Source organism: Pavona decussata, unplaced genomic scaffold, assembly GCF_977016875.1.
Source record: "Pavona decussata unplaced genomic scaffold, jaPavDecu1.1 SCAFFOLD_47, whole genome shotgun sequence".
NCBI lineage: Eukaryota > Metazoa > Cnidaria > Anthozoa > Scleractinia > Agariciidae > Pavona > Pavona decussata.
The window spans coordinates 2,287,198-2,311,498 of NW_028145469.1; the positions used below are offsets into that span (position 1 = coordinate 2,287,198).

Genomic DNA, 24,301 nt, shown 5'->3' on the forward strand with positions numbered 1-24,301 from the left:
ATCACTAAAGGTCAACATTAACAATAATGGCAAACCTAACTTTTCACAAACGGAGCACGGCAACGCAAGTTACAATTTTTAAACTTGTCTAACCAACCGGTTGATGCTTTGAAGCTTTCGCGATCGGTCGACTCCGCGTTCAACTGCGCTGAGAAATGTTTCGCTTTCTCCCGAAGAAGCGGACCTGAAATTGGTGTTCCACTGCTGAACAAACCGAGGAATTCTGGGTTTTCTAACTCGTCGTCCTCTACATCAGACATCTTGGCAGAACGTAACTTTTTCGTGACCGCAAACTGCGTCCAAATATGGAACCCATAAAATTTTCCCAGAGAAGAAAAGTGACATTTTTTCAAGCACGAGAAGTTCATGTTCGTTGTTCAGCGAGGGACCACAAACAAAATCGCTATCTTTAATTCGTCACGATTGTTCAAGACATGCCCTGCTCTAAATCAAAGCTTGAAAGGAAAAGTACTTGAAACGTCGCTTGTGTGCAGATTTCCTGGGAGGAAAATGACACGTTCGCAAATCCTACGCATATAAATCTTTGGACATCTTAAAATAATTTTTAATAACTTGTATCGATCTGACTGTTCGAACAATAACCACGATTTCCAATCTATAATGCCTAACAAGAGCTTTCCCCGTTAATCAGATTATCCCGTAAATGTTCATGAATGTGAAAGTGTTGTTTTGCCGGATGGTGTGTCGTACTAATGTACCGAGTTCCACTGCAAACTCAGACTGATTTGGTTGAAAAACGAGAAGAAACATTCTATAGCGTTTTCGCTGTAAGACTGACAATAGGATATAAATTAATTCAAACAAGATGCCTGCTACACTGGCATTACGCGTGATGCTGGGGCTGATTCATTTATTCCAACTGTATGCTTCTCCGATTGATAAATCTATCCTTGCTAATGGAATAGTTTGAGTCACGACGATTGCGGTACGTTGTTTCCCTTGTATTATATTACGCGACCCAGACTTTCACTAGAAATTTTTGAAATTCCATTACGATAACATAAGCTTGTCAATGACCTCTTTTCAGTCTCGCGTGGTGGTCTAAGACTGTCAAACAAAGCACGATTCCTTCGCCAGGAACTCACCAATTTCCACCGTTTTTAATGTCGGGTGCTTCTTAGAAGTTATTCTTTCGATTCACCGCTTCAAAATGGTGAAATTTGCGTTTGAAAACGGCACACTTGAGTCCAGAACATGTTAAAGTGCCTCTTACCCTACAATTTGTTTTCTTGTGGTAGATTTCCATATCTTTCAAGAACTCATTTTCGAAAAAATTTTTGAGAAATATTGAATCCTTTTTATTTTACGAGCGCTAAAAGTTACTGAAATTTTTAAATTTTTGCGCCCTTTAAGCCCCGCTGGACAAATTTTTCTCTCGTGGGCTCATTAGGAACGAGCCGATGAGAAGCGTCCGATATTTGACACTGTGACGTAAGAAAAGGACACCAGAAGGATTCAGAAGGAATCTTATGAGGGGTATCGAATGGTCTTTGCGAGCATTTGCGAGCATGCGACCACTGTGTTTATTTTTGCAAGCACGAGCTGTTGTCAAATTTTTCTTGCGAGCAGCGAGCACTTTAGAAAATACAGATGGCGAGCAGCGAGCACTTTAGAAAAATAGAGATAGCGAGCAGCGAGCACTTCGAATACTTCGTAAATTTTCCGCGAGCTGGAATCTCTCTTTTATTAATAGGATTAACGAAATCTTGAGCAATCGAGTACATGTTAACGAGAGTGCGAGCATGCGAGCAGTTGCAAAAATTTTGCGAGCACGAGCAAGCGAGCACCCGTTTAATTTTTGCGAGCAATTCGAGCAAAGGCCAATTTTTGCGAGCACTTTTAAATTGAATGGGACCATTCGACACCCCTCTTATGCATGCTGATTCCTTTCTCTACATTTCGAGAGCTGCTGCATCCAAAAACCACACACTTTCCAACCATTTTCTCTGTTTACAATTGAAGCATTACCGCGAATCTTCGGATATTTTTGCACGATGTCCTTTTCTTACGTCACGCTCCATATTTGGCCGAGTGGGGGACTAATGCGAACGATAGGTGAAAATATCGACAAGACTGCCCTCACTTCTAGCGCTCGTAAAAAAAAAAGGATTCAATATTTCTCAAAAATTTTTTCGAAAATGAGTTCTTGAAAGATATGGAAATCTACCAAAAGAAAACAAATTGAAGGGTTAGGGGCACTTTAACAATATGGCGCCAAATTTAATCTGTTTTTTATAAATAGATCAAATGATGTGTTGACGTCACACAGGTAGGGGTGAGTGGGTCCCCTCCCTCGCGATGTAAGCGACAGGAATGGATTTTGATTGGGCTGCTTCTGTTGAAGACAATCAGAACAATACACCCCGAGTAGGAGAGGGGTGAGTTTAATGAATAAATTAATGTACCGATTTGTAGCTACGAGGAAGAAAAAAAAAAAACAAGATGCCTGCTATACTGGCATTACCCGTGATGCTGTGGCTGATTCATTTATTCCAAGTGTATGCTTCGCAGATTTATAAAACTATCCTTCCTAATGAAATAGTTTGAGTCACGAAGATCGCGTTACTCCCTTGTGTTACGCTACTCGGGGTTTCGAGGGAAATTGCGCAAATTCCATTACGATAATGTAAGTGACCTCTTTTCAGTCTGCCATCGTGGTCTAAGACTGTCAAACAAAGCACGATTCCTTCGCCAGGAACTCTCGAAGATGCTGGGGCTGATTCATTTATTCCAACTGTTTGCCTCGCCGATTGATAAAACTATCATTGCTAATGGAATATTTTGAGTCACGAAGATCGCGTTATGTTGTCTCCCTTGTGTTACGCTACTGAGGATCTCACTGAAAATTTCGGGAATTCCGTTACGATAACGTAAGCTTCTCGATGACCTCTTTTCTGTCTCCTATCGTGGTTCGGGGCTGTCAAACAAAGCACGATTCCTTCGCCAGGAACTCTCCAATTTCCACCGTTTTAAGTGTCGAGTGCTTCTTAGAGGTTATTCTTTTGATTTACCGTTTCAAAATGATAAATTTCCGTTTGAAAACGGCACACTTGAGTCCACAACATGTTAACAATATGGCGCCAAATTTAATCCGAGATTAATGAATGATGCTTTGACGTCACACTAGTAGGGGTGAGTGGGTCCCCTCCCTCGCGATATACGCGACAAGAATGGATTTTGATTGGCCTGCTTTTTGTTGAAGACAATCAAAACAATACATCCCGACTAGGAGAGGGGTGAGTTTAATGAATAAATTAATGTGCAGATTTGTAGCTACGAGGAAAAAGAAATCGTCCCGTTTTTACGCGGGATGCCCTGAGGGGGCATACCGTGTCTAAAAACGGGTCGATTTCTTTTTTTTTTCTTCCTCGTAGCTACAAATCGGTACATTAATTTATTCATTAAACTCACCCCTCTCCTACTCGGGGTGTATTGTTCTGATTGTCTTCAACAGAAGCAGGCCAATCAAAATCCATTCTTGTCGCTTACATCGCGAGGGAGGGGACCCACTCACCCCTACCTGTGTGACGTCAATGCATCATTTGATATATTTATTAAGGACGGATTAAATTGTCGCGCCATATTGTTTTAACATGTTCTGGACTCAAGCGTGCCGTTTTCAAAGGGAAATTTGACCATTTTGAAGCGGTAAATCGAAAGAATAACTTCTAAGAAGCACCCGACACGTAAAACGGTGGAAATTGGTGAGTTCTTAGTGAAGGAATCGTGCTTTGTTTGACAGTCTTAGGCCACGACGCGAGACAGAAAAGAGGTCATTGAGAAGCTTACGTTATCGTAATGGAATTTGACAAATTTCCGCTGATAGTCTGAGTCGCGTAACACACGGAAAACAACGTAACGCGATCATCGTGACTCAAACTATTCCATTAGCAAGGATACTTTTATCAATCGTTTATCAATACCGTGTCTAAAAACGGGTCGATTTCTTTTTACGCGGGATGCCCTGAGGGGGCATACCGTGTCTAAAAACGGGACGATTTCTTTTTCCTCGTAGCCACAAATCTGTATATTAATTTATTCATTAAACTCTCCCCTCTCCTACTCGGGATGTATTGTTCTGATTGTCTTCAACAAAAGCAGGCCAATCAAAATCCAGTCTTGTCGCTTATATTGCGAGGGAGGGGACCCACTCAGCCCTACCTGTGTGACGTCAACGCATCATTTGATATATTTATCAAAAACGGATTAAATTTGTGGCGCGATATTGTTAACATGTTGTGGACTCAAGTGTGCCGTTTTCAAACGGAAATTTCACCATTTTGAAGCGGTGAATCGAAAGAATAACTTCTGGCGAAGAAATCGTGCTTTCTTTGACAGTCTTAGACCACGATTGCAGACAGAAAAGAGGTCATTGAGAAGCTTACGTTATCGCAATGGAATTCCCGCAATTTCCCTTGAAACCCTGAGTAGCGTAACACAAGGGAACCAACGTAACGCGATCTTCGTGACTCAAACTATTCCATTAGAAAGGATTGTTTTATAAATCTGCGAAACATACAGTTGGAATAAATGAATCAGCCCCAACATCACGCGTAATGCCAGTATAGCAGGCATCTAGCCACAAATCTGTATATTAATTTATTCATTAAACTCTCCCCTCTCCTACTCGGGATGTATTGTTCTGATTGTCTTCAACAAAAGCAGGCCAATCAAAATCCAGTCTTGTCGCTTATATTGCGAGGGAGGGGACCCACTCAGCCCTACCTGTGTGACGTCAACGCATCATTTGATATATTTATCAAAAACGGATTAAATTTGTGGCGCGATATTGTTAACATGTTGTGGACTCAAGTGTGCCGTTTTCAAACGGAAATTTCACCATTTTGAAGCGGTGAATCGAAAGAATAACTTCTGGCGAAGAAATCGTGCTTTCTTTGACAGTCTTAGACCACGATTGCAGACAGAAAAGAGGTCATTGAGAAGCTTACGTTATCGCAATGGAATTCCCGCAATTTCCCTTGAAACCCTGAGTAGCGTAACACAAGGGAACCAACGTAACGCGATCTTCGTGACTCAAACTATTCCATTAGAAAGGATTGTTTTATAAATCTGCGAAACATACAGTTGGAATAAATGAATCAGCCCCAACATCACGCGTAATGCCAGTATAGCAGGCATCTAGCCACAAATCTGTATATTAATTTATTCATTAAACTCTCCCCTCTCCTACTCGGGATGTATTGTTCTGATTGTCTTCAACAAAAGCAGGCCAATCAAAATCCAGTCTTGTCGCTTATATTGCGAGGGAGGGGACCCACTCAGCCCTACCTGTGTGACGTCAACGCATCATTTGATATATTTATCAAAAACGGATTAAATTTGTGGCGCGATATTGTTAACATGTTGTGGACTCAAGTGTGCCGTTTTCAAACGGAAATTTCACCATTTTGAAGCGGTGAATCGAAAGAATAACTTCTGGCGAAGAAATCGTGCTTTCTTTGACAGTCTTAGACCACGATTGCAGACAGAAAAGAGGTCATTGAGAAGCTTACGTTATCGCAATGGAATTCCCGCAATTTCCCTTGAAACCCTGAGTAGCGTAACACAAGGGAACCAACGTAACGCGATCTTCGTGACTCAAACTATTCCATTAGAAAGGATTGTTTTATAAATCTGCGAAACATACAGTTGGAATAAATGAATCAGCCCCAACATCACGCGTAATGCCAGTATAGCAGGCATCTTGTTAGACACGGTATGCCCCCTCAGGGCATCCCGCGTAAAAAAGAAATCGACCCGTTTTTAGACACGGTATGCCCCTTCAGGGCATCCCGCGTAATTAAAAAAAATAGCCAAAGCTAGCATTTCTTAGAAGGTGACAATTAACCAATAAATTTAACAGCATCAACATCCTATTTTCTTTGTTCTTTTTTTTTTTTTTAAGCCCCATCCGCTATCCGCCATCCGCCGTCCGCCCGTCCGTATCCTCATTTTACAGAGTCCCGCTGCATTGGCCTGAATGCCATGAACCCCCCCGGGGGGCCCCCCCGGGCATGAACCAAACTTTAAGTTCATGTGCACGGTTGAAAACAAAGCCCCACAGAAAGCCTTTTCGTATACTAGCTCCAGCTTTTCACTGAGGAACGGCTTAGAAGCGAACTAAATCTGAAATTAAAATGAAGAAGAGCATTTCCATACCTTTTCGTCGGCCATCGTGAGATCTTACATGCTTTTGAATGCAAATCTGCGGTTAGCGGCTTTCCACAAACTTTACCGTGTGGGGACACCCTGAGTTAATTTTTAGCGCATGAAATGGAAACGCTCAGCGACAGCGAATGAAATTTAGCGATAGCGAATGAGTTTTAGCAACAGCGAATGTAATTTAGCGATAGCGAATGAACAATTTAGCGACAGCGAATGCAATTTAGCGATAGCGAATGAACAATTTAGCTACAGCGAATGAAATTTAGCGATAGCGAATGACCAATTTAGCGACAGCGAATGTAATTTAGCGACAGCGAATACGACTTAGCGAATATTGAAACATTTAGACGACCATCGCAGAGACCTTAGGGCCAAGGGCGCGTACAAACAAATGAAAGCAATTTTGACATGCGAAAATATAAACGGTCTTTATGATATAAACAACAGTGAAATACCAGGTGAGCTTTCGTGCGAAAACGTGATATCTTCACACGTGAAGATATAGAGGATATTACATGGCCGCGCGGAGATACGAAATTTCTCTTCGAGTGTTGAAAAATATTTCACGAGTGAGCGCAGCGAACGAGTGAAATATTTTTCAACACTATATATATAAATATAAATATAAATAAATATAAATATAAAAGCTAAATATAAATATTTTTCAACACTATATAAACACCAATGAAATACCAAACCATTTCATTTTCGCTGCGAAAGGCGCGATTTATTATGTAACCATAGTAACGGTGTTATTTTCACGTGTGAAAATAACGTGTTATCTTCACGTGTGAAGATATCACGTTTTCGCGCGAAAGCTCACCTGGTATTTCACTGTTGTTTATATAATAAAACACGTTATTTTCACACGTGAAAATAACACCGTTACTATGGTTACATAAAAAATCGCGCCTTTCGCAGCGAAAATGAAATGGTTTGGTATTTCATTGGTGTTTATATAATATATAGAATATTACATGGCCGCTTGGAGATACGAAATTTCTCTTCTCGTGTTGAAAAATATTTCACTCAACACTCGAAGAGAAATTTCGTATCTCCGCGCGGCCATGTAATATCCTCTATATATTTAATATTCTGTATATTCTCGCAATTTTTATCCTTGGCTATGTCCCCTTTCTGTGTTGCACAATAGCGTTTCACGTTTTACCAGAATATCGAAAACTATACAGGGATCTCGCGTCAAATGTCTCCGCGGCCCTACTTTTCTCGACCTCGGTTTTGAAAAAGAATCCCTTGCTGTACTATTGGAGGATACAAGACATTAGAGAAGGTGTCAGAGGCATCATCAGAACATTGCTCTGTAAACATAACGGTGAGGAATCGTAACAGTTCCAAGGCTTCTGTTTTCATTGTTCAGTATAGCTTTTGGCAAGCGAGTGTGGTGATAATGACTTATTTCGTATGCATCAGCTGGACTCGTTCAGCTACACTTACCACAGGTTTTCTCTTGCACCTTCTTGCAAGTGATCGGCTTAGGGCCTAAAAAGACAAGTGCGAGGCTATATTCACTTTTCCTTCCCCCCAACTCAAGTTATAGGATCGATGACAAATTTGTCGAGTGGCAGGCGTCGAATCCTAAGAGGTAAGGTGTGAACATCTTGTTCGGTTACGCCATGTATTTGCTCTAAATATCAAATGGCATGGTTTTGATCCGTTCCAGTCTTCGTTTAGCGGTGCAGCGTAAACATAGCCCAACAAACAGTCACACAAAGAATGCCACAAAATCTCTCATGTCACAGGGACGGTTGCAAAGAGCCTCCACTTAGCTTTCAGTTATGTGTCTCAACGAGTTACAAGACTCTCGCTTAATATGTTAACAGCTGATTTATACGAACCTGCACGATGAACACGATTCATCACTACTGCGAATGCCTTTCATTTTATTTATTTATATACTTATATATTTAATTTAATTTAATTTTTTTTTTTGGTTTGGAAGAACTTATTTCTGGGTTTCCTGAACGGCCTGTTTTTTCCACAAGCTGCAATGGGCATACGAGCTGTCCCCAAAGCCGCGGTGTTCGTATCAACAGCGTACGTAAAAAAATTGTCTGACGTAACAAGGACAGATGTTTTCTTTCTCCGCGGCTTTTCTTCTTTCAAAATGAAAATTTGCAGCTATCAAACGAAGATTCAATGTTATGTTGTAATGTTCAAAGCTCAACTTTTTGTGACTCAGTTCAAAATCAGAGTGACGAGCAATGTTTTGTTTTGTTTCTAAGGCTCGTGTTTCGTAATGTTTCCATACACCAATAAAACCAACCGCAACACACTATCGGGCAACTCTGACAGTTTGTGTCGTCATAGCCGCTTTAGTTGCGGCAAACGCCATCCGGCATTTTGGCAGTAATATGGAAGAACCGGTCACTTAGAGCTCCATCGTTGTGTTCTTCTTGTTGCATTGATACTTAGTCATTTTTGCACTAAGCTATTAACCCAGGCAACTTTTCTTGTGAAGACAGAAAGATGACCTAAAAAGCAGTTTAACTGACGCTGTTTTTGATGGGCAAGGCTTTGTTATAACTATGATGAGCCCTGTAGAAAGATCTAAGGCCCGGTTCATACGTCGAACTTTACATGAGCCGAATCTAATACCTATTAAGGTCGACCCAAATAATTAAGTTCGGCAGTTGATTCAGACGTCGAACCTAACTCTAACTCTTTAAAGTGAGAAAATAGATTTTCGTGGTCAGCAGCTCTTGTTTTTACTCAACAAGATTGAAAATGGCGGGAAAGATGAATTCTGACATAGAAGAGCTTGTTTGGAAAAAAAATGAAGACAGGCTAAACACGGCTCCTATCGGTCGGGATAGGAAGAATATGACCTTCAAAGCTAATTTGCTCTCACGAGTACGTCTTTAAAAGATCTCCCTTTTCTGTGCGAAGGGTCTTTGAAGATCCCTCTTAGCAGAGGCTGATTTTCTATCAAGTGCCATTTACTCATCTGAATTGCTTTAGTTTAGGCACAGAAGTGCGATATTCCGTAACAAACGGCAATATGTTTTTGCGCGTTTTTTGTTTGTTTTGTAGTGCCGACATTCTTTCGCGGAATTTGACTTCTGAAAGAGTTTTATCCACAAGGTTATCGAGGTAACCTCTGTGGCGTAATCTCTGTTTAAATAGAGTAATGTTTTCTTCAAATGTTGTTTTTGAAGATTTTGTTCTGAGAAGTCTTGAGGCTTCGCCTTTGATATAGCCTGTATTGGAAAGTTTCTGTCGGTTTGAAGTGTGTGTGCACATCAAGAGTAGATTTTTTTTAGTCTTTCGCATCTCAGACAAGTATATTTAGTTTTTTCGAAACAAGAAGAACAAGCACATTCCTCTTTTCCCGCATTCTGTTTAAAATTAAGTCCTTTGCGCATGCCAAGTCGATGGAACGCGCAGACCTCTGGGATAGATATAATTTATATACTTTATACCTAACGTATGCATTTGGTTCGGCACATGTAAAGTTCAACGTCTGAATCGAAGTCGAACTTTTGCCGTTCTATTCGACTGGCGCAGTCGAATAGAACGGCGGGTCGACCCAAAAACAAATCTGTCGATCCTAACCGATTCATACGTCGATCTTTACATGCACCGAACCAAATGATTAGGTTCGGCTCATGTAAAGCTCGACGTAGTAAACGCAATCATGACTCACAATTAGTCAGCAGATCGCACACGTGGACAGTTTAAGGAGGAAAAAATAGAACAGTCACTAGGAGAAAAAGAGCTTACAAAAAGAAAAAGTACATGAAAAAACTTCGGAGGTTTAGATTTTTCTTAAGTGAAATATCGTACCGAAAGGTTCCCCCATCAGCCTCAGCTGAGTACATCTCCTCTACACTCTGTCGACGTGACCACAGGGGGTGCTAACCATTTACATAGAAAACCCGGAAATTCCAGCTGGAAAATCAAATGCTACGCATTATCCATTTGGAGTACTTCTGAAATTATGGGCTTCTGGTCAAAGCGATGCATTTTTGTTACTCCTTTTGGGATTTACAGCTGATGTTCATACATTTTGCATGTTATCGATCTAGCTAAATCATTTATCCCGAAAATTTCCATCCGACACGTCACCCAGGGCAAGCATCCTTTGGAATGATGACGTCATATTATGATAATCCTATTTATCTAAATCTGACTCCCGATACCTCGAACCCTCGCTTTTAAGAGCGGATGCCTGTAAATATCAACCAGAGGTGTGCAATAGCGAAAAATTCAAAATTCTCAAAAAAATTCACAACATAGCCCACGATAAACTATTGCAAGGAATACATGTTTTACTTCGATCCGATAATTATTTTTGATGTGAGGCTATGATCTTGAATTCACCGCTCCTGAACCGGGTTTTCGGTGTCTGACACCACATGTTGCGAAGACCTTGTTTTAAAAATCAAACCAGTTTTGTTCCAAACGAAAAACATCCAGTCTGATAAAGTACATAATTGTGGACATAATGAATGGTATGTTACTCATCTGAAGTGAAAATTAAATATTTAGGAGATTTTTCAATATTTACAATTTTTTGAGCGATTTCTCGTGATGCCAAATTGACAAATTTGCGAGGCTAAAATCATCAACTGGTACATGGCGTTGGGGATAAAGATTTACACCACGTGAAAGAGCATCATTTCTTCTTATAAAATCCGCTTTCAAAACTATGGGCAACACAGAAGGAAATTTTTGAGGCCGCGAATTACAAGTAGTACTTTAGTGAAATTTGAGCTTTTCTGTCACGGCATTCCGTTGCTAAAACTCAGATAAACACAACATGAAAACGTTTCAAACAACAATGGTTTATTAATTCTTGCTACAGGGCACTGCCTGTGCATGACCTATGCTTATAAGACTATTTTCCTTGGTTTTCTATCTTTTAAGGGCAGTGCCTGTCAAAAGAATTTAGCGGAGTTCAAAAGCCGTACACGGGTCAGTTTACGTTGTCAACCGGTCGCAACACTAGTAAATATGGAATAAAATGAAACCAGGACTTCTTTCATTCAATCTTACTTTGAAAAAAATGAAACAAATAGCTAAGAGTGCTATATAATTCATACCTTTGAGCGGCCACACTGGATGTTTAAGAAATATGGGACATCTATAGGAAACATCGTAACACTTTAGGCCGTTTTATACATTTTGTCACAAAGATTGTGTTACATACATTTCACCGGTAGACCGCTGACCTTGCGTATGTACGTCCTTGTCCACGAGATAGAAAGCGGTGTTTCGTCCAGCTGGACCCCAAAGACAATTAATTATATAATCAGTTAAAACTGAAATTACGGTTTTGGGCTATCACAATTTTATCTGGTTGCGTCTACACTCGCGCAGTTGTTTTGATTTTTGATAAAGTTTTTCAAATTTCAGTCTAACGTAGCCTGCGAATACAGCCGCCTCTCATCGCTCCCGTTCCCGAGGGGCGTTTCGCGAGGCTACCATGAATGCTACTCAAGGAGAGTTAAAAGCAATGTGACTGTCTAGTTCATCTGGATAAGACCCAATTTTCAATTCATTGTTCACAAAAATTGTCTGTTGTATGATAGTCATACATCAGTAATGGAATTTGAGCAGACAAAGTATGGTTTCTTTGGCCTTAATGGGTCAATGGTGCTTAATGGTGCTATGTTCTGAATTTTTAGAGTACTTGCGAAAGCCGACAGGCACTAATATCGAGGTCATCTTGTGGATAAGTCTAGATTGCACAAATGTGATGCTCCGATCTCCCTTCGTTTGCTCAGTGAAATGATTAGCTACCCAACTTGGTGGGACCGGCGCAGAATCGGTTTTGGCAGCGCCGTCTGACTGGCCATAAGCATCTCGATGTCTTCAGCAAATAGACCTGATTAGATGGCTGTCATCGATTTCCAAGAAATCAAGGGAAATTTTGCCCTGAAGTTTAGTCAGTTAGTTATGTCACTTTGTAGAACTGGCTTTACAGCTAAAGGAGCGTAGCTGTGCCGTCCAGGTTGTGAAATCCTGGCCCTCTTTCAGACAAAAATTGCTCCCCCTACGTCCCTCACTTATTCCTGCTGACAATGTACTGTGGTCGACTGTAGCAGGTGTGAGTCGTACTGCAGGAATTGGGGAAAATAGGGACGACAGTGGTGACGCAACCCCGTTTCCCTCCTCGCTCTTACCCTGCCGCCTCCCCACTAAGCTCTCCATTCTTTACGTCGGGAAACTGTAACAGTGACAAAGCACAGGGCCAAATAACTTTAAAAAAATCACTAAAAATAATAAAGGTGTGTGGATGTAATAACCAGTAATTTAGAGTCAAATTGCAAGCGTTATTAAAGGTAACTCTTATTTAAGGTCAGGAGTTTTGCGTTACAGTAATTCGATACCTGCTCTGCCTACGAGAAGCTCCGCCTCAGTTTTCAGTGTTCAGTTAGCAAACCCCGTGGCCCTTAGATAGTTTCGAGTGTCTGTGCCACAATCTCTGATTGGAATACATTGGGTATTCGCTGGATTTCCAACACTTTGTCCACATTGTCCTCCAACAATCCAAGCATCAGGCTCACACGATACCATTTCGGCTCAATTTGTTTGAACGCCGTGAAACCAGAACCGAGCATTTTAAAAGTTGGATTGCAGAGCAAAATAAACAAACTGAAGCGATCTGAATACCAACGTGGGCTAACTGCACGTTTAGAAAGTTCAGTGACAGAAAATACAGCTCACAAGTAAATCGCAGTTACAGTTTGTATCGAAGGGGCAGTGAAAAATTACCCTTGGCATGCGCCCGGGGGGTACCATTCGAGCAGAGGCCCTTTGATCTTCCTAGATAAGTCGAAGGCCCTCTGCTCGCAGGGTACCCGGGGGGTAAACCTTCATATGAAAATTGACGGGGGTGATCGTAGCTTTCGAGGGTTAAAATTCGTGGTTTGGTAACTGTCAAAGGTATGGCGGTACCTTTTAGCCAGTTTTAGGGTATTGAGCGAAAACATAAATATCAGTCAACTGTCACTTAGCGTATTCATTTTAGAATTGGTACCACTAAGTGGGAAAATTATACAGACCACGGCTATAAAACAAATTCTGGTACCTTTTAGTGGTACTTTTCAAAATTTATGACGATCAACTTGTCAATTTGATATAGGAGTCCCCCTCCCCCTGGGGGCAAGTGGTCTGCGCAAACTGTAACGCAATCTCTGCCTTTAATTAAACGTATTTTTAAATCGCGGCAAAATGCATATATCGTTCCTGATTGATGTGATGATTTCTACGATGTACAGAAAGCTCGTTAAAAAGGTATGAATTACGTAGCACTTGTAGCTATTGTTTCGTTTGTTCTAAAGTAACATTCAATGCAAAACATCCTGGTCCGAATTCAAACGTTGACTACCTAAACTGACCTTTGTGACCTTATACGCTTTTGAACTCAGGGTCTAATAAAACTGCTACAATCTTTTGTGCGTGCCCGAAATGATTAAAAACCATGGAAAATAATATTATGAAAGTGGGCCAAAACCTCTAGCAAGTACCAACAAACAATTGTTGTTTGAAACGTTTTCATGTTGTGTTTATCTGAGTTTTAGCATCGGAATGCCGTGACAGAAAAGCTCAAATTTCACTAAAGTACTACTTGTAATTCGCGGCCTCAAAAATTTCTTTCCGTGTTGCCCATGGTTTTGAAAGCGGATTTTATAAGAAGAAATGATGCTCTTTCACGTGGTGTAAATCTTTATCCTCAACACCATGTACCAGTTGATGATTTTAGCCTCGCAAATTTGTCAATTTGGCATCACGAGAAATCGCTCAAAAAATTGTAAATATTGAAAAATCTCCTAAATATTTAATTTTCACTTCAGATGAGTAAAATACCATTCATTATGTCCACAATTATGTACTTTATCAGACTGGATGTTTTTCGTTTGGAACAAAACTGGTTTGATTTTTAAAACAAGGTCTTCGCAACATGTGGTATCAGACACCGAAAACCCGGTTCAGGAGCGGTGAATTCAAGATCATAGCCTCACATCAAAAATAATTATCGGATCGAAGTAAAACATGTATTTCTTGCAATAGTTTATCGTGGGCTTTGTTGTGAATTTTTTTGAGAATTTTGAATTTTTCGCTATTGCACACCTCTGGTTGATATTTTCAGACATCCGCTCTTAAACAGCTTTTCCTTTCTCTTCAGGTCATTTTCTAAATACCTTTACTCTCGATAACCCGAACTCCCGATAACTCGAACCTTTTTCAATTGCCCTTGAAGGTTCGTGTATTAAAGTCGGTAAAAATCCTGGTAACATTTCACACCAACTATTGCACAATTTGAAAATGACGCATTTCCCTCGCCATCTCCAAGACAACGACAATTTAAAACATACATTTATGCAAATCTGGGTTCTTTTTCGGAAAACATGTATCAACAACCATTGTTTAGCATTCTAGGAATATTCCACAAAACTACTGAACACAAACAAAAGAAAAAATTAACCCAACCGTGAATGAAAGAACGATGTATTGTTGTATTTCATTTCGCTGAAGCTTCAATTGTAGGTTGTGTGTGCCCTGCAAACAGAGGCTTTTCCTTTCGTATTTCAAGCCGACTACGCGAAATCTCAGAGAATTAAGTCCGTACGTACATGTAAAAGAAACTTGCCAGAACGAAACGCTCTGCTGGAAAGGTTAAGTTTGTGTGTGTAACGCAACGCTACAAACTCGCATTTGAGTTTCAAACAATTCTATCTTAATTCAAATTGCAAGCCTCAACACCATTAAATACCTCCTTATTGCCTCGTTGGCGAGCCAACACCGGATGACTTATCATAATATAACTTCTGGTCACTCATAATATCATGCATGATCTTACCTAACGAAGTATCCAGACAGTGCTTGGTGCCGCAGTACATCTGAACGCTTGATTTCTGAGGCGTTGAAGGCTTGCCAACTTTGGCTTTTTCGATGGCGAACAATATCATGAATATAATCGACAATACGGCAAAAAACGCAGTGACAAATAGTAAAACTTTGAACTTTGTAAAATGCCGCAATTTGAACTTCACGTCACCGTAATCTTCTCCGTCTTCTTCAAGCTTTTGCATTTCGTTTGCCAATTTCAGGAGGATAATATGAAAATGAAGAAGTGTCAATTTTGCAAGGGTTTCAAACACAAACCTCAACGAAAGTCGGACGCCTAAAAGCGGAACTTGAGATATAAAGCTTTTTGCTACTGTAGCTAGAACACGCCAGCTGAACAGGAACGTGAGGTTTCACTTTACACTTGAGAGTCACGACATCTGAAATGGAAGGTATAACCACGAGGGTGGGGTGGGAGGGTTGGGGCACCTGGCATTGTTGCTATTTTAAGAGACTTTTGTGTTTTGTCAACATTAGTGTAAAATTTTAATACGTACTCCTCCTTGTGGCCAGAATGCTTACATAGCACCAAAAGGAAATTTATACCTAATTCCTAGCTCAATTTTTCAGAATGACAGAGCTTAAAAATATTGATCATGCCACCCATTTTCATCCTAACCACACGCTAAGTACTTCAAGACAGCCTATTAATAGTTTGATTGCACTATTATAGTAGCTTTAAAAAAACTGGACTATTTCTTTTGTTTGTATTAATTGGTGAAAGACTAGTGTGGCTTTTCAAAGTCATTGGTGAAAGACTACGTTTGTTCAAAGGGTTTGCTACAAAAAGCTAACGTAGTCCCTTTCATCGTGTTCCTACGACGTTTAGAGTGGTTTGAAACAATATGTAATCCTTAAAATCACTAAAGGTCAACATTAACAATAATGGCAAACCTAACTTTTCACAAACGGAGCACGGCAACGCAAGTTACAAGATTCAGCCTTGCCTCGGCTTGCGGCGAAACAGTGAAAAACGTGCTTACGAAATCACAGGTGTCCCAAGCTCACGTTTAGAGAAAGCGAAAAATTAATTATCTATTTATTCATAAATGCGTCACGGTTGTGTGAGTTGGAACGTGAACTTTCATCTTACGCGGTGTTAGGTTACATGAGAACCGTTGAGAATTTGAGCGCTTTATATAAGACGTTGTATGGGGACTAAAATACAGGGCCGTACCTAGGATTTTTTGTCTGTGGGGGCAAACTCCGCACACTCCTCACAGGGGTCTACCGTATGCAGACAGGGTTTCTAGTTGGACATAAATTTTGTTTTCACTCCTACACAGAAAGTTCCCTTTACGACGTTTAAAGAAAAAAAAAAACCAGACTAATGCTTTTTGTTTTAAATTGTCATGACTTTTTATGGAGTTAACGTCCTGTTTAGCTTGAAGCAAACATTGTCTCTCATTTTAAAACACAGCCTATGCACTGCTGTAAACAAAGGGAGAAAATCACTGAGCTTCCACAAATTCAAACGCACTATATCAGCGGAGCGAAGCATTTGCAAAAACAGTCGTTATTTAAATACAATTCAAGCCTTTTAAGTTATTAGTATTACTGTGACACGTTGCATAGCTCTATAACACGCTACAACGATTACTGACCACTGTTACATAGAGAACCAAAAAACCAAATAGCCGTGCCAAGAAACACAACTCCTTGTAACAAACAAACACTAGCCGGGCCCGGCATTGCAACAATTACAGAATGAAGCTCATTGCATGATACAAGCAATGATTAATTTCTGTCCTTATATTGCCAAATGTCAACAAGAAAGCGGGCAGTTAAAACTATCAAGCACTTAAAAGATCCAAGCCAAACCCAGCTGAAATGCCCTATGTGGCATAAAAATACCGTCGTTGAACACACGGAATAAGAGGTCATATTCAAAACGAAGAGAATTCAAAAGAGGAAACTCAAAAATCATTAAGGGCAAATGACCTGTCGGATGATGAACATATGATGGTTAAATCTAAACCCGCTACAAATACTTGCGAGCAGTGCAGGCTTTTAAAACTAATTTATCTCTGAAAAAAAAACACTTGTATAAGCTAGATTTAAAAAGGCTAAAACACGCGCCAGAAAGTGGCGTAGGCTTGTCAGTCTTTATTTACACACCAAATTCTAAACCATAGGCAGCCCAAACTGACAAAATCATTATTTTCATAAGAAAACCGGTACTGGCTTTTGCCTCAAAAGATTTTCCAAAATAATTATTTGGAATTCACATTGAAGGAATATTTTTTTCAGTCAATTAGTCGATTTTCTTGTGATCAGTGTGATGTTAAAAACAAATTGAGTTTTCCTGGCGGGGGCAGCTGCCCCCTCTGCCCCCGCGCTATGTACGGCCCTGAAATATCGTTCATTTAGAACGCTTCATAAGACTCCGTCTTATGAAGGAGAGAACAGTGGTGGCATAAAAAGCCCAAAACAGCGAAAATAACGAAAAAGCACAACGGACACACAAGAGGTGAGTTTTTTTTAATCATCTTACGTAAAAAATGAGGATATTTTAATGTATTTAGCGTTCTAAATGAACGATATTTTACAACGTCTTATAAAGCGCTCAAATTCTCAACGGTTCTCATGTAACCTAACACCGCGTAAGATGAAAAGTCACGTTCCAACTCACACAACCGTGACGCATTTATGAATAAATAGATAATTAATTTTTCGCTTTCTCTAAACGTGAGCTTGGGACGCCTGTGACGAAATCGGCATCTTTTTATGACAGTCAACACAAGTCGTCACGGAGTCAGCGCAATTACAGACATACATGTATGCGGCGGCCAATGGCAACATGGGCTCCATTGGACGCTCCATTAGGTCTAGCTCATTTGCGTACACGCGACACTCTGACTCCTTTGGCACATACACCAAACATTTCGGCCTGCCAACACTGAACCTCCAAGGCAACTGGCTCAAATCGCATTACAAATCTAAGAACAAAGAAACGGAGCGCCGTTCTATCGGCTTGGTTTGTTAAATTACGCCGGTCGTCCGTGAATTACACTGGCTGCCCGTCAGAAGTGAAATCAGTAAACTTTTAAAGTTTTAAAATTTTCAGTACCTTTCTACATGCCAGACCTCATTTCAGTTAGCAAGATGTCTCGCTACAACCTTCGCACCACTGACATGCAAGTGCCGGAATTTTACTTCACACATGATCCTCAAACAAAGTCCTTTAAGACTCTTGGTGGTCACATATTTATGTTTGCCGCTCCTAAACTACGGAATGTTCTTTCTTTGGCCATTCGGTCCATTATAGTCACAACTCTCTCTTCCTTTAAACTTAAAGTTAAGAGGGTTTTTTCTTTTTTTTTAGGAAAGCCTTCGATTGATTTTTCACACTGTAAAGTGCATTAGAACATTTTATGGTTAATGAGCTCTATAATTATGTACGCAATTACTATTTTTATTATTATCTAAGAGCTGAAAGAGGAAAGGATCAGAACTGGTTCTAATTCCTTTCTCATTTTTTTTTTCTTTTTTTTGCAATTTTTAGCTACCTATCAGTATCAGTAACGTATACATACCGACCGCGGTAAACAAACATCTTCTTGAGACGCAAATCTTTGGTTGTGCTGTCTCTTGGGTTGCTAGCTCTAGCTCATGTTCTTTCCTTTTTTCAATCGCGAATAAGATGATGAAGATAGCACACAGAATAAGGAGAAAAACTATAACGACTGAAAAGACTATGGTAGACTTCTTTGACTTTTTCCCGGAGGAAAATTCTTTGTATTCTATCACTTCTTCCTGGTCTGATGAAGAGGCCTTCCAACTGGGATTTTGAAAAAACATTTTTATACCTAAAAAGAGGAAATACTGTTAATTATCATCATCATCATCATCATCATCATCATTATCATCATCATCATCGTGGTTAACAGCAGGAACAATAGCGTAGTCCACGGCTCCGGTTCTCTCTTCGAGATCTCGAGACATTGGAATAACGTGCTGTGAAGCTCTGTATGAAACTCATACGAAGCCACTCTTATTTAAAATAGAAGGGTTCGTCAATTCAATTCCTCAGTAAAAATAGACTTCGGGACGATTGAATACTAACCTGCGATCATATATCAGGCGTTCTTTTTTTCGGGGGAGCGCGAAAGTGTGGCAGCACGAGAGTCGGCGGTCAGGAGAAGGAAGAAAAATGAACGCGTTCCTTTTTTCATCCCTTCTCCCGACCGCCGTCTGGAAGAGAAAAAAGAACGCCTGATCGCAGATTAATTGAATACAAAACGTTGCTAGTGAAACGGTCACTTCTGTAAACACCGGTCGCAACTGTAAAGCTCCGTCCGCACGATTGCATATATACACTGAACAAGAATACGTAATGGAATTTCCTCCTTATTATGGTACAAGAACGATGGGGTGGTTGGAACCCCCCCCCCCCCCCCCCTTGGAATTTCAGTTCTGTTACAATATTTTATCCTCATTTTGTCATCAATAGGATAGAGCATGTGTCCTCTACATGATAGGGTGATCATATTTCAGAACTTGAAAAGGTCGCGGGTCCGAAAGCGAGAGAGCATCGACATTCCTCTCTCCTCCGCAGAGGCTCCATCAGTGGAGAAACGTAGAAAAAAGGAGGGGAAAGGAAGGAAAACGGGGGAAATAAAAAGCCCCTTCCCAGCGTCCCCCGTGCGCCTTAATATTTCTCTCCCCCAGGCTCTACTCGTTTAATTTCCCTCTCCTCAGGCTTTCTAAGAAGCCTCTGCGGAGGAGAGAATACATTCTAAAAGGACGGAAAAAAAAACATCTCTCGACGCTAAAGGCCAACACCAACACTAAATAGAAAAGACTGATTAAAACTGAAATCGATAATAAAGACGTCATTCATGCACATAAATAAATACTGCAAAACAAGACCACTTCAGATCACGCAAGAAAGTAGTGAAAATAAAAATAAAAGGCAACCAACCTGAAAACAACTTATGAGTCAGTGTACACCGGATGGACAGTTTAACTATAATTTCTTGGCAAGGCTTACACGCTTCAAAATGTAGGGTTTATTTTCTTTGACCGTCTTTGTAAATTTTAATGAATGTCACTAGAATCCAAGACATGCTACTGACTATTAACAATAGCATATCTGACAAAGCTCCACCTGAAATTAGAAATCTTATCACCTTACGCTCGACCGAGTATGATCTTCGACATGATTATATCATTTCTCTGCCAAAAGTTAACAGGACTAAATGTGGTCTCAAATCATGGGGATATTTTGCCGGAAATATATGGAACGAGCTAACGAATGATATTAGAATTCAAGTCGGTACTATTGAAGTGAAGAACAAAATCCGATCGTTTAAGTTTTGACTGATATTGGAATTTTTTTCCCATCCAATTCTTAGTTCGTAGCTTTTACAATTTTTATACCATGAATTGTTGTTCACTTTTAGTTTCTAATTTTTAGTATATACTTGACCGTGGATTACCTGTAAACTAACTGATTAGCTAAGCGTAAATCCCACTTTAAAATAAAGTATCGTATCGATCGTATCGTAGCTATATTAACAGTTTGCGTGAAAAGGACGTTTCTCCGATTGGTGATATAGTTTTTATCAGAAATTTCCCTGATTTCTTAAGACTTTTCATTTCTCTACCCATCTACTCCATCTATAGCCTCCATCACAGACGCTGTTTGGCTCGTCACGCAATCTTTTCTCTCCAACGAGGAGATAGATGGCGTGACGAGCCAAAAGAGCATCTGCGAGGGAGGCTACTCCATCTACTCATTCCCAGACCGTTCGCGGTCTATCTGTCTGACGTCAGTGCACCTGTTTGTCTTGTTACCCTACGTGTATACGGAGAATACTCTACGACTATTCTGTTTGCCTTTATGTCTTTTTCGGTCTGTGGGTTTGTCTGTCTATGTATCGATGAAACGAATGAGAGGGTTTTTTCCGCACCTGTGAAGAACTTGGAAAATTCCTAGAATTCCCTTTTTAGTATCGGAGTACTCAAAATTTCCTTCAGTATTCCGTAAAAACCGTAAACACGTAAATGAGGTTTCTGTTTGCAAATGATGGGAAAAAAAATGAATCAGGCGTATCCCAAAACTCGTCTCTCTACTGATTATGTAAATCTTGAAAGTTTTACAGAGACTCATAAATAATTTATCGAAACTAACTGCGATGTTTTTACATTCTAAATGTTGGCGGCTGTTTTTCTCAATTATATTCGCTGGGGATATATATAAACAAAACCTCGATCACCAGGTAGAAAAAAAAACATCGCTGATATCGGTGTTCTTTTATTTACATGATGTATCATTAAGCTTGATTTCTGAAAACATTGTAATTAAAAAAAATGTATGCACTCATGTTGACAAATCGCCAATTACATTCGCAAATTTTATTTTTTAAAAAATTGACAAATTCGCAAGAATTATGAATAATTATCATACAGGGGGAATTATTAAAACCTTAAAGGTCTAAAGCGATTACCATAAAGACGAATTTTGCAGTTTGAAGTTGAAAACGGTGCGCGTATATTTTTCTTAGTGAAGGAGTTGTGAAAACGTCGAATGCCATGAAACAGCTTCAACATACACTCCCTATTCAATATTAAAGTCGCTCGCTAAAGTGGCCGTTTACTTGCATTATTGGGCGAAATATCAGTTGATAAGCAATGATATTAACTTACTGATTGCAATATAGCAGGATATACTTACCCGTTAATGTGTTTATCAGTTAGAAAATATCTCAGCGCGCTAATGAACTTCACTGAACTTCGTGCATTTGGAAGGCACTTACCGTGAGGTCTGCAAGCGTTCCAGCTGAGGCTTTTTAAAAAATTTGCATAAAACTCACAAGAGCAGTCATTTATCAATACAGTATTTAGCGGGTATTGTTGACCTCTTGTTACGGAGTTTTATTTTGAATTGTTCGAGGGACGCCGGAATAAAATAGAATAAAAGAAATTGTCTTGCGAAGGCAGGTGAACGGGGAAATGAAGATCATTTGCTTCATAAGGCAGTTTGTTGATAAACTGTAAGTAACGCGAAATGAATAACCTTGGAACAATGCATTTTAGCCGAGAAATTATGCTCAGTTGAATAAAACTCAGAAGCATACTGTGTAGTCACGTAACAGTAGAAATATTAAGAATTTGTTTTCTCAACAACAACAGGCACCTTTAGTTAAACACGAACTGATTTAAAGCAGAAAAATGCTTCTGGAGTCGTGTAAACTATAAGGCAAAAAGTTCAAGATAAAAGAGTTAAAAAGCATTTCAAATTGTACGCTAATAGTTATATTTAGAGGTAAGAGGATAAAAAATAAAATGAAAAATTGTGTATTGAATATTTATTTAAAATCCCAGTAATAACATTTATAAACAGTGTAATGTTTGGGGAGTGATTGTGTAAAGTCCTTGAAGGTCCTTAAAAATTTGTCCTTTTTCACCTCAGTTGTAGAACTTGAACTTACAAGTAAACCCACTTTACGTTGAGACGCTGAGGTGCCTCTATGAGATCGACTACCAGAATTCAAAAATATTATTTAGGGTAACAAGCGCAGTGGTGAGAGCACTCGCTTCCCACCAATGTGGCGGGGCGGCGGGGCCCGGGTTCGATTCCCGGACTCGGCGTCATATGTGGGTCGAGTTTGATGTTGGTTCTCGTCCTTGCTCCGAGAGGTTTTTTCTTCGGATACTCTGGTTTTCCCCTCTCCTGGAAAACCAGCATTTCCAAATCCAATTCGATCCAGAGCAAGTTGATTGATTGATTGATTAATCATTGATTAAATGCGTTGTGTCTTCTAAGATTGTAGCCCGAAGCGGGGCTGGAGATCACCACGTGAGACAGTGCTCGTGGGGCTTCGTAGCCTGCAGTGCAGGCGTTTTTCATGGGCGAGTGCTGAATAATAAATTTAGGTTGCGTATTTGAAGGAGGCTGAGGGGGAGGGGGGCATTAAATGAGAGCGAGTATTTTTTCCTCCTCTCCCCCTCCCCCCTCCTTTAATTCTCAGCCAGTCGTCCTCTCCCTTAGGGTCACTTTTGACTCGCTCCAGCCCTCTCGCGCTTCCTCGCTCAAGATGACAGCAACGAAGGATTATTCAGCGCTCCCGCTCCAAAAATACGCCTGCATTGCAGGCTAGGGGCTTCGCCATTGAGCAATTTAATTTTAGAATAATTTGTATTGGTAACTTTTTTTTTCCTATTTGATCTTTCATCCGCAGTTCAAAATATATGTTTCATATAGTTTACATTCATTTATTCATCCTTCATGGGTATATTACGAACTCACCATATGACCAGCTCCCAGTTTGCTTGTAGAGCACTGCACCGGCATCGTAGAGGTCATGGGTTCGAATCCCGTTCAAGCCTTCAGGCTTTCTTTTCGTAACTGCTTAAGTTGCATACTAACTGCGAGGATCTTTCTTCTATTTGATCTTTCATCCGCAATTCAAAATATATGTTTCAAAATTTATATTCATAGAATCGCAAACTGGCGTTCAGTTCAGTAGATAGGTCACCAACCAACGGCTGGTTTCAGAGAAGTATCCTTTTGGAAGGCCCTAATGGCCTCTGGCATATTTAGATTTCATTCTAATGCAAAACAAAAACTCTCAGTTTAGAGAAGAGACACATTGAACTCAAGGATGCAAGTCAGTGGGGCTTGGAAACGACTGAGGGCCAGTTAAGATTTTTGGCAAGACACCTTGGTCATTTCCTGAACAGTACTTCCATCGAGGAAGAAAAGTCTTTGAGTTTACGTTTAAGTTTTTTTTATGAATAACTACGTACGTTTTCCTGAGTTTGAACTGGGTCTAATCCTGGCACGAAACCGACGTTTCTCATGTCCTTATCTGAAAAAATGCGGGCAGGAAATCCAAAAATATTGCCGTGAATACCTTTAAATTTAATAGTTATCGTTGATCAAATGTGATCAGATGTACTGGCTGGCTGTTTTAAAAAACGCGCTAACAAATTTCTTCCTTTTTATATTTTGCTTGTTTTATAATTAGTTACTCATTTGTCGGTAAAATTCCTGCCAGCAGACAAATTAAGTTTGTTATAAGTTAACATTGACTACTCCAGAATAATAGTTAACCAAAATTTTGAAAATAATTTCCGCGGCCCTGTATAAAATAGAAATGACAAAACGTGCAGAAGCAAACAGAGCATGCAGTAATGCTCTTCAAAAACGTCAGCGCCGGGGTCTTCCGGTTTTAAACATTGTGTTAAAAATAGGAAATATGGGGAAAAATTTTTACATCTGTCGTTAACGAAC

General features: G+C 40.0%; 1 protein-coding gene and 1 long non-coding RNA gene across 2 annotated transcripts in view; one reads left to right on the forward strand and one right to left on the reverse strand.

Moving 5' to 3' along the window:
* Positions 1-18,869, reverse strand: part of LOC146482261 (endothelin-converting enzyme homolog) — a 103,355-nt gene extending 84,486 nt beyond the window's left edge. The window contains exon 1 of the mRNA XM_085107514.1: positions 18,597-18,869. Coding sequence (XP_084963640.1) covers positions 18,597-18,861 — 265 coding nt within the window. The 5' untranslated portion in view covers positions 18,862-18,869. The remainder of the gene's footprint in view (positions 1-18,596) is intronic.
* Positions 1-24,301, forward strand: part of LOC146482267 (uncharacterized) — an 82,558-nt gene that overhangs the window by 2,610 nt on the left and 55,647 nt on the right. The gene's annotated exons all lie outside the window — the stretch shown is intronic.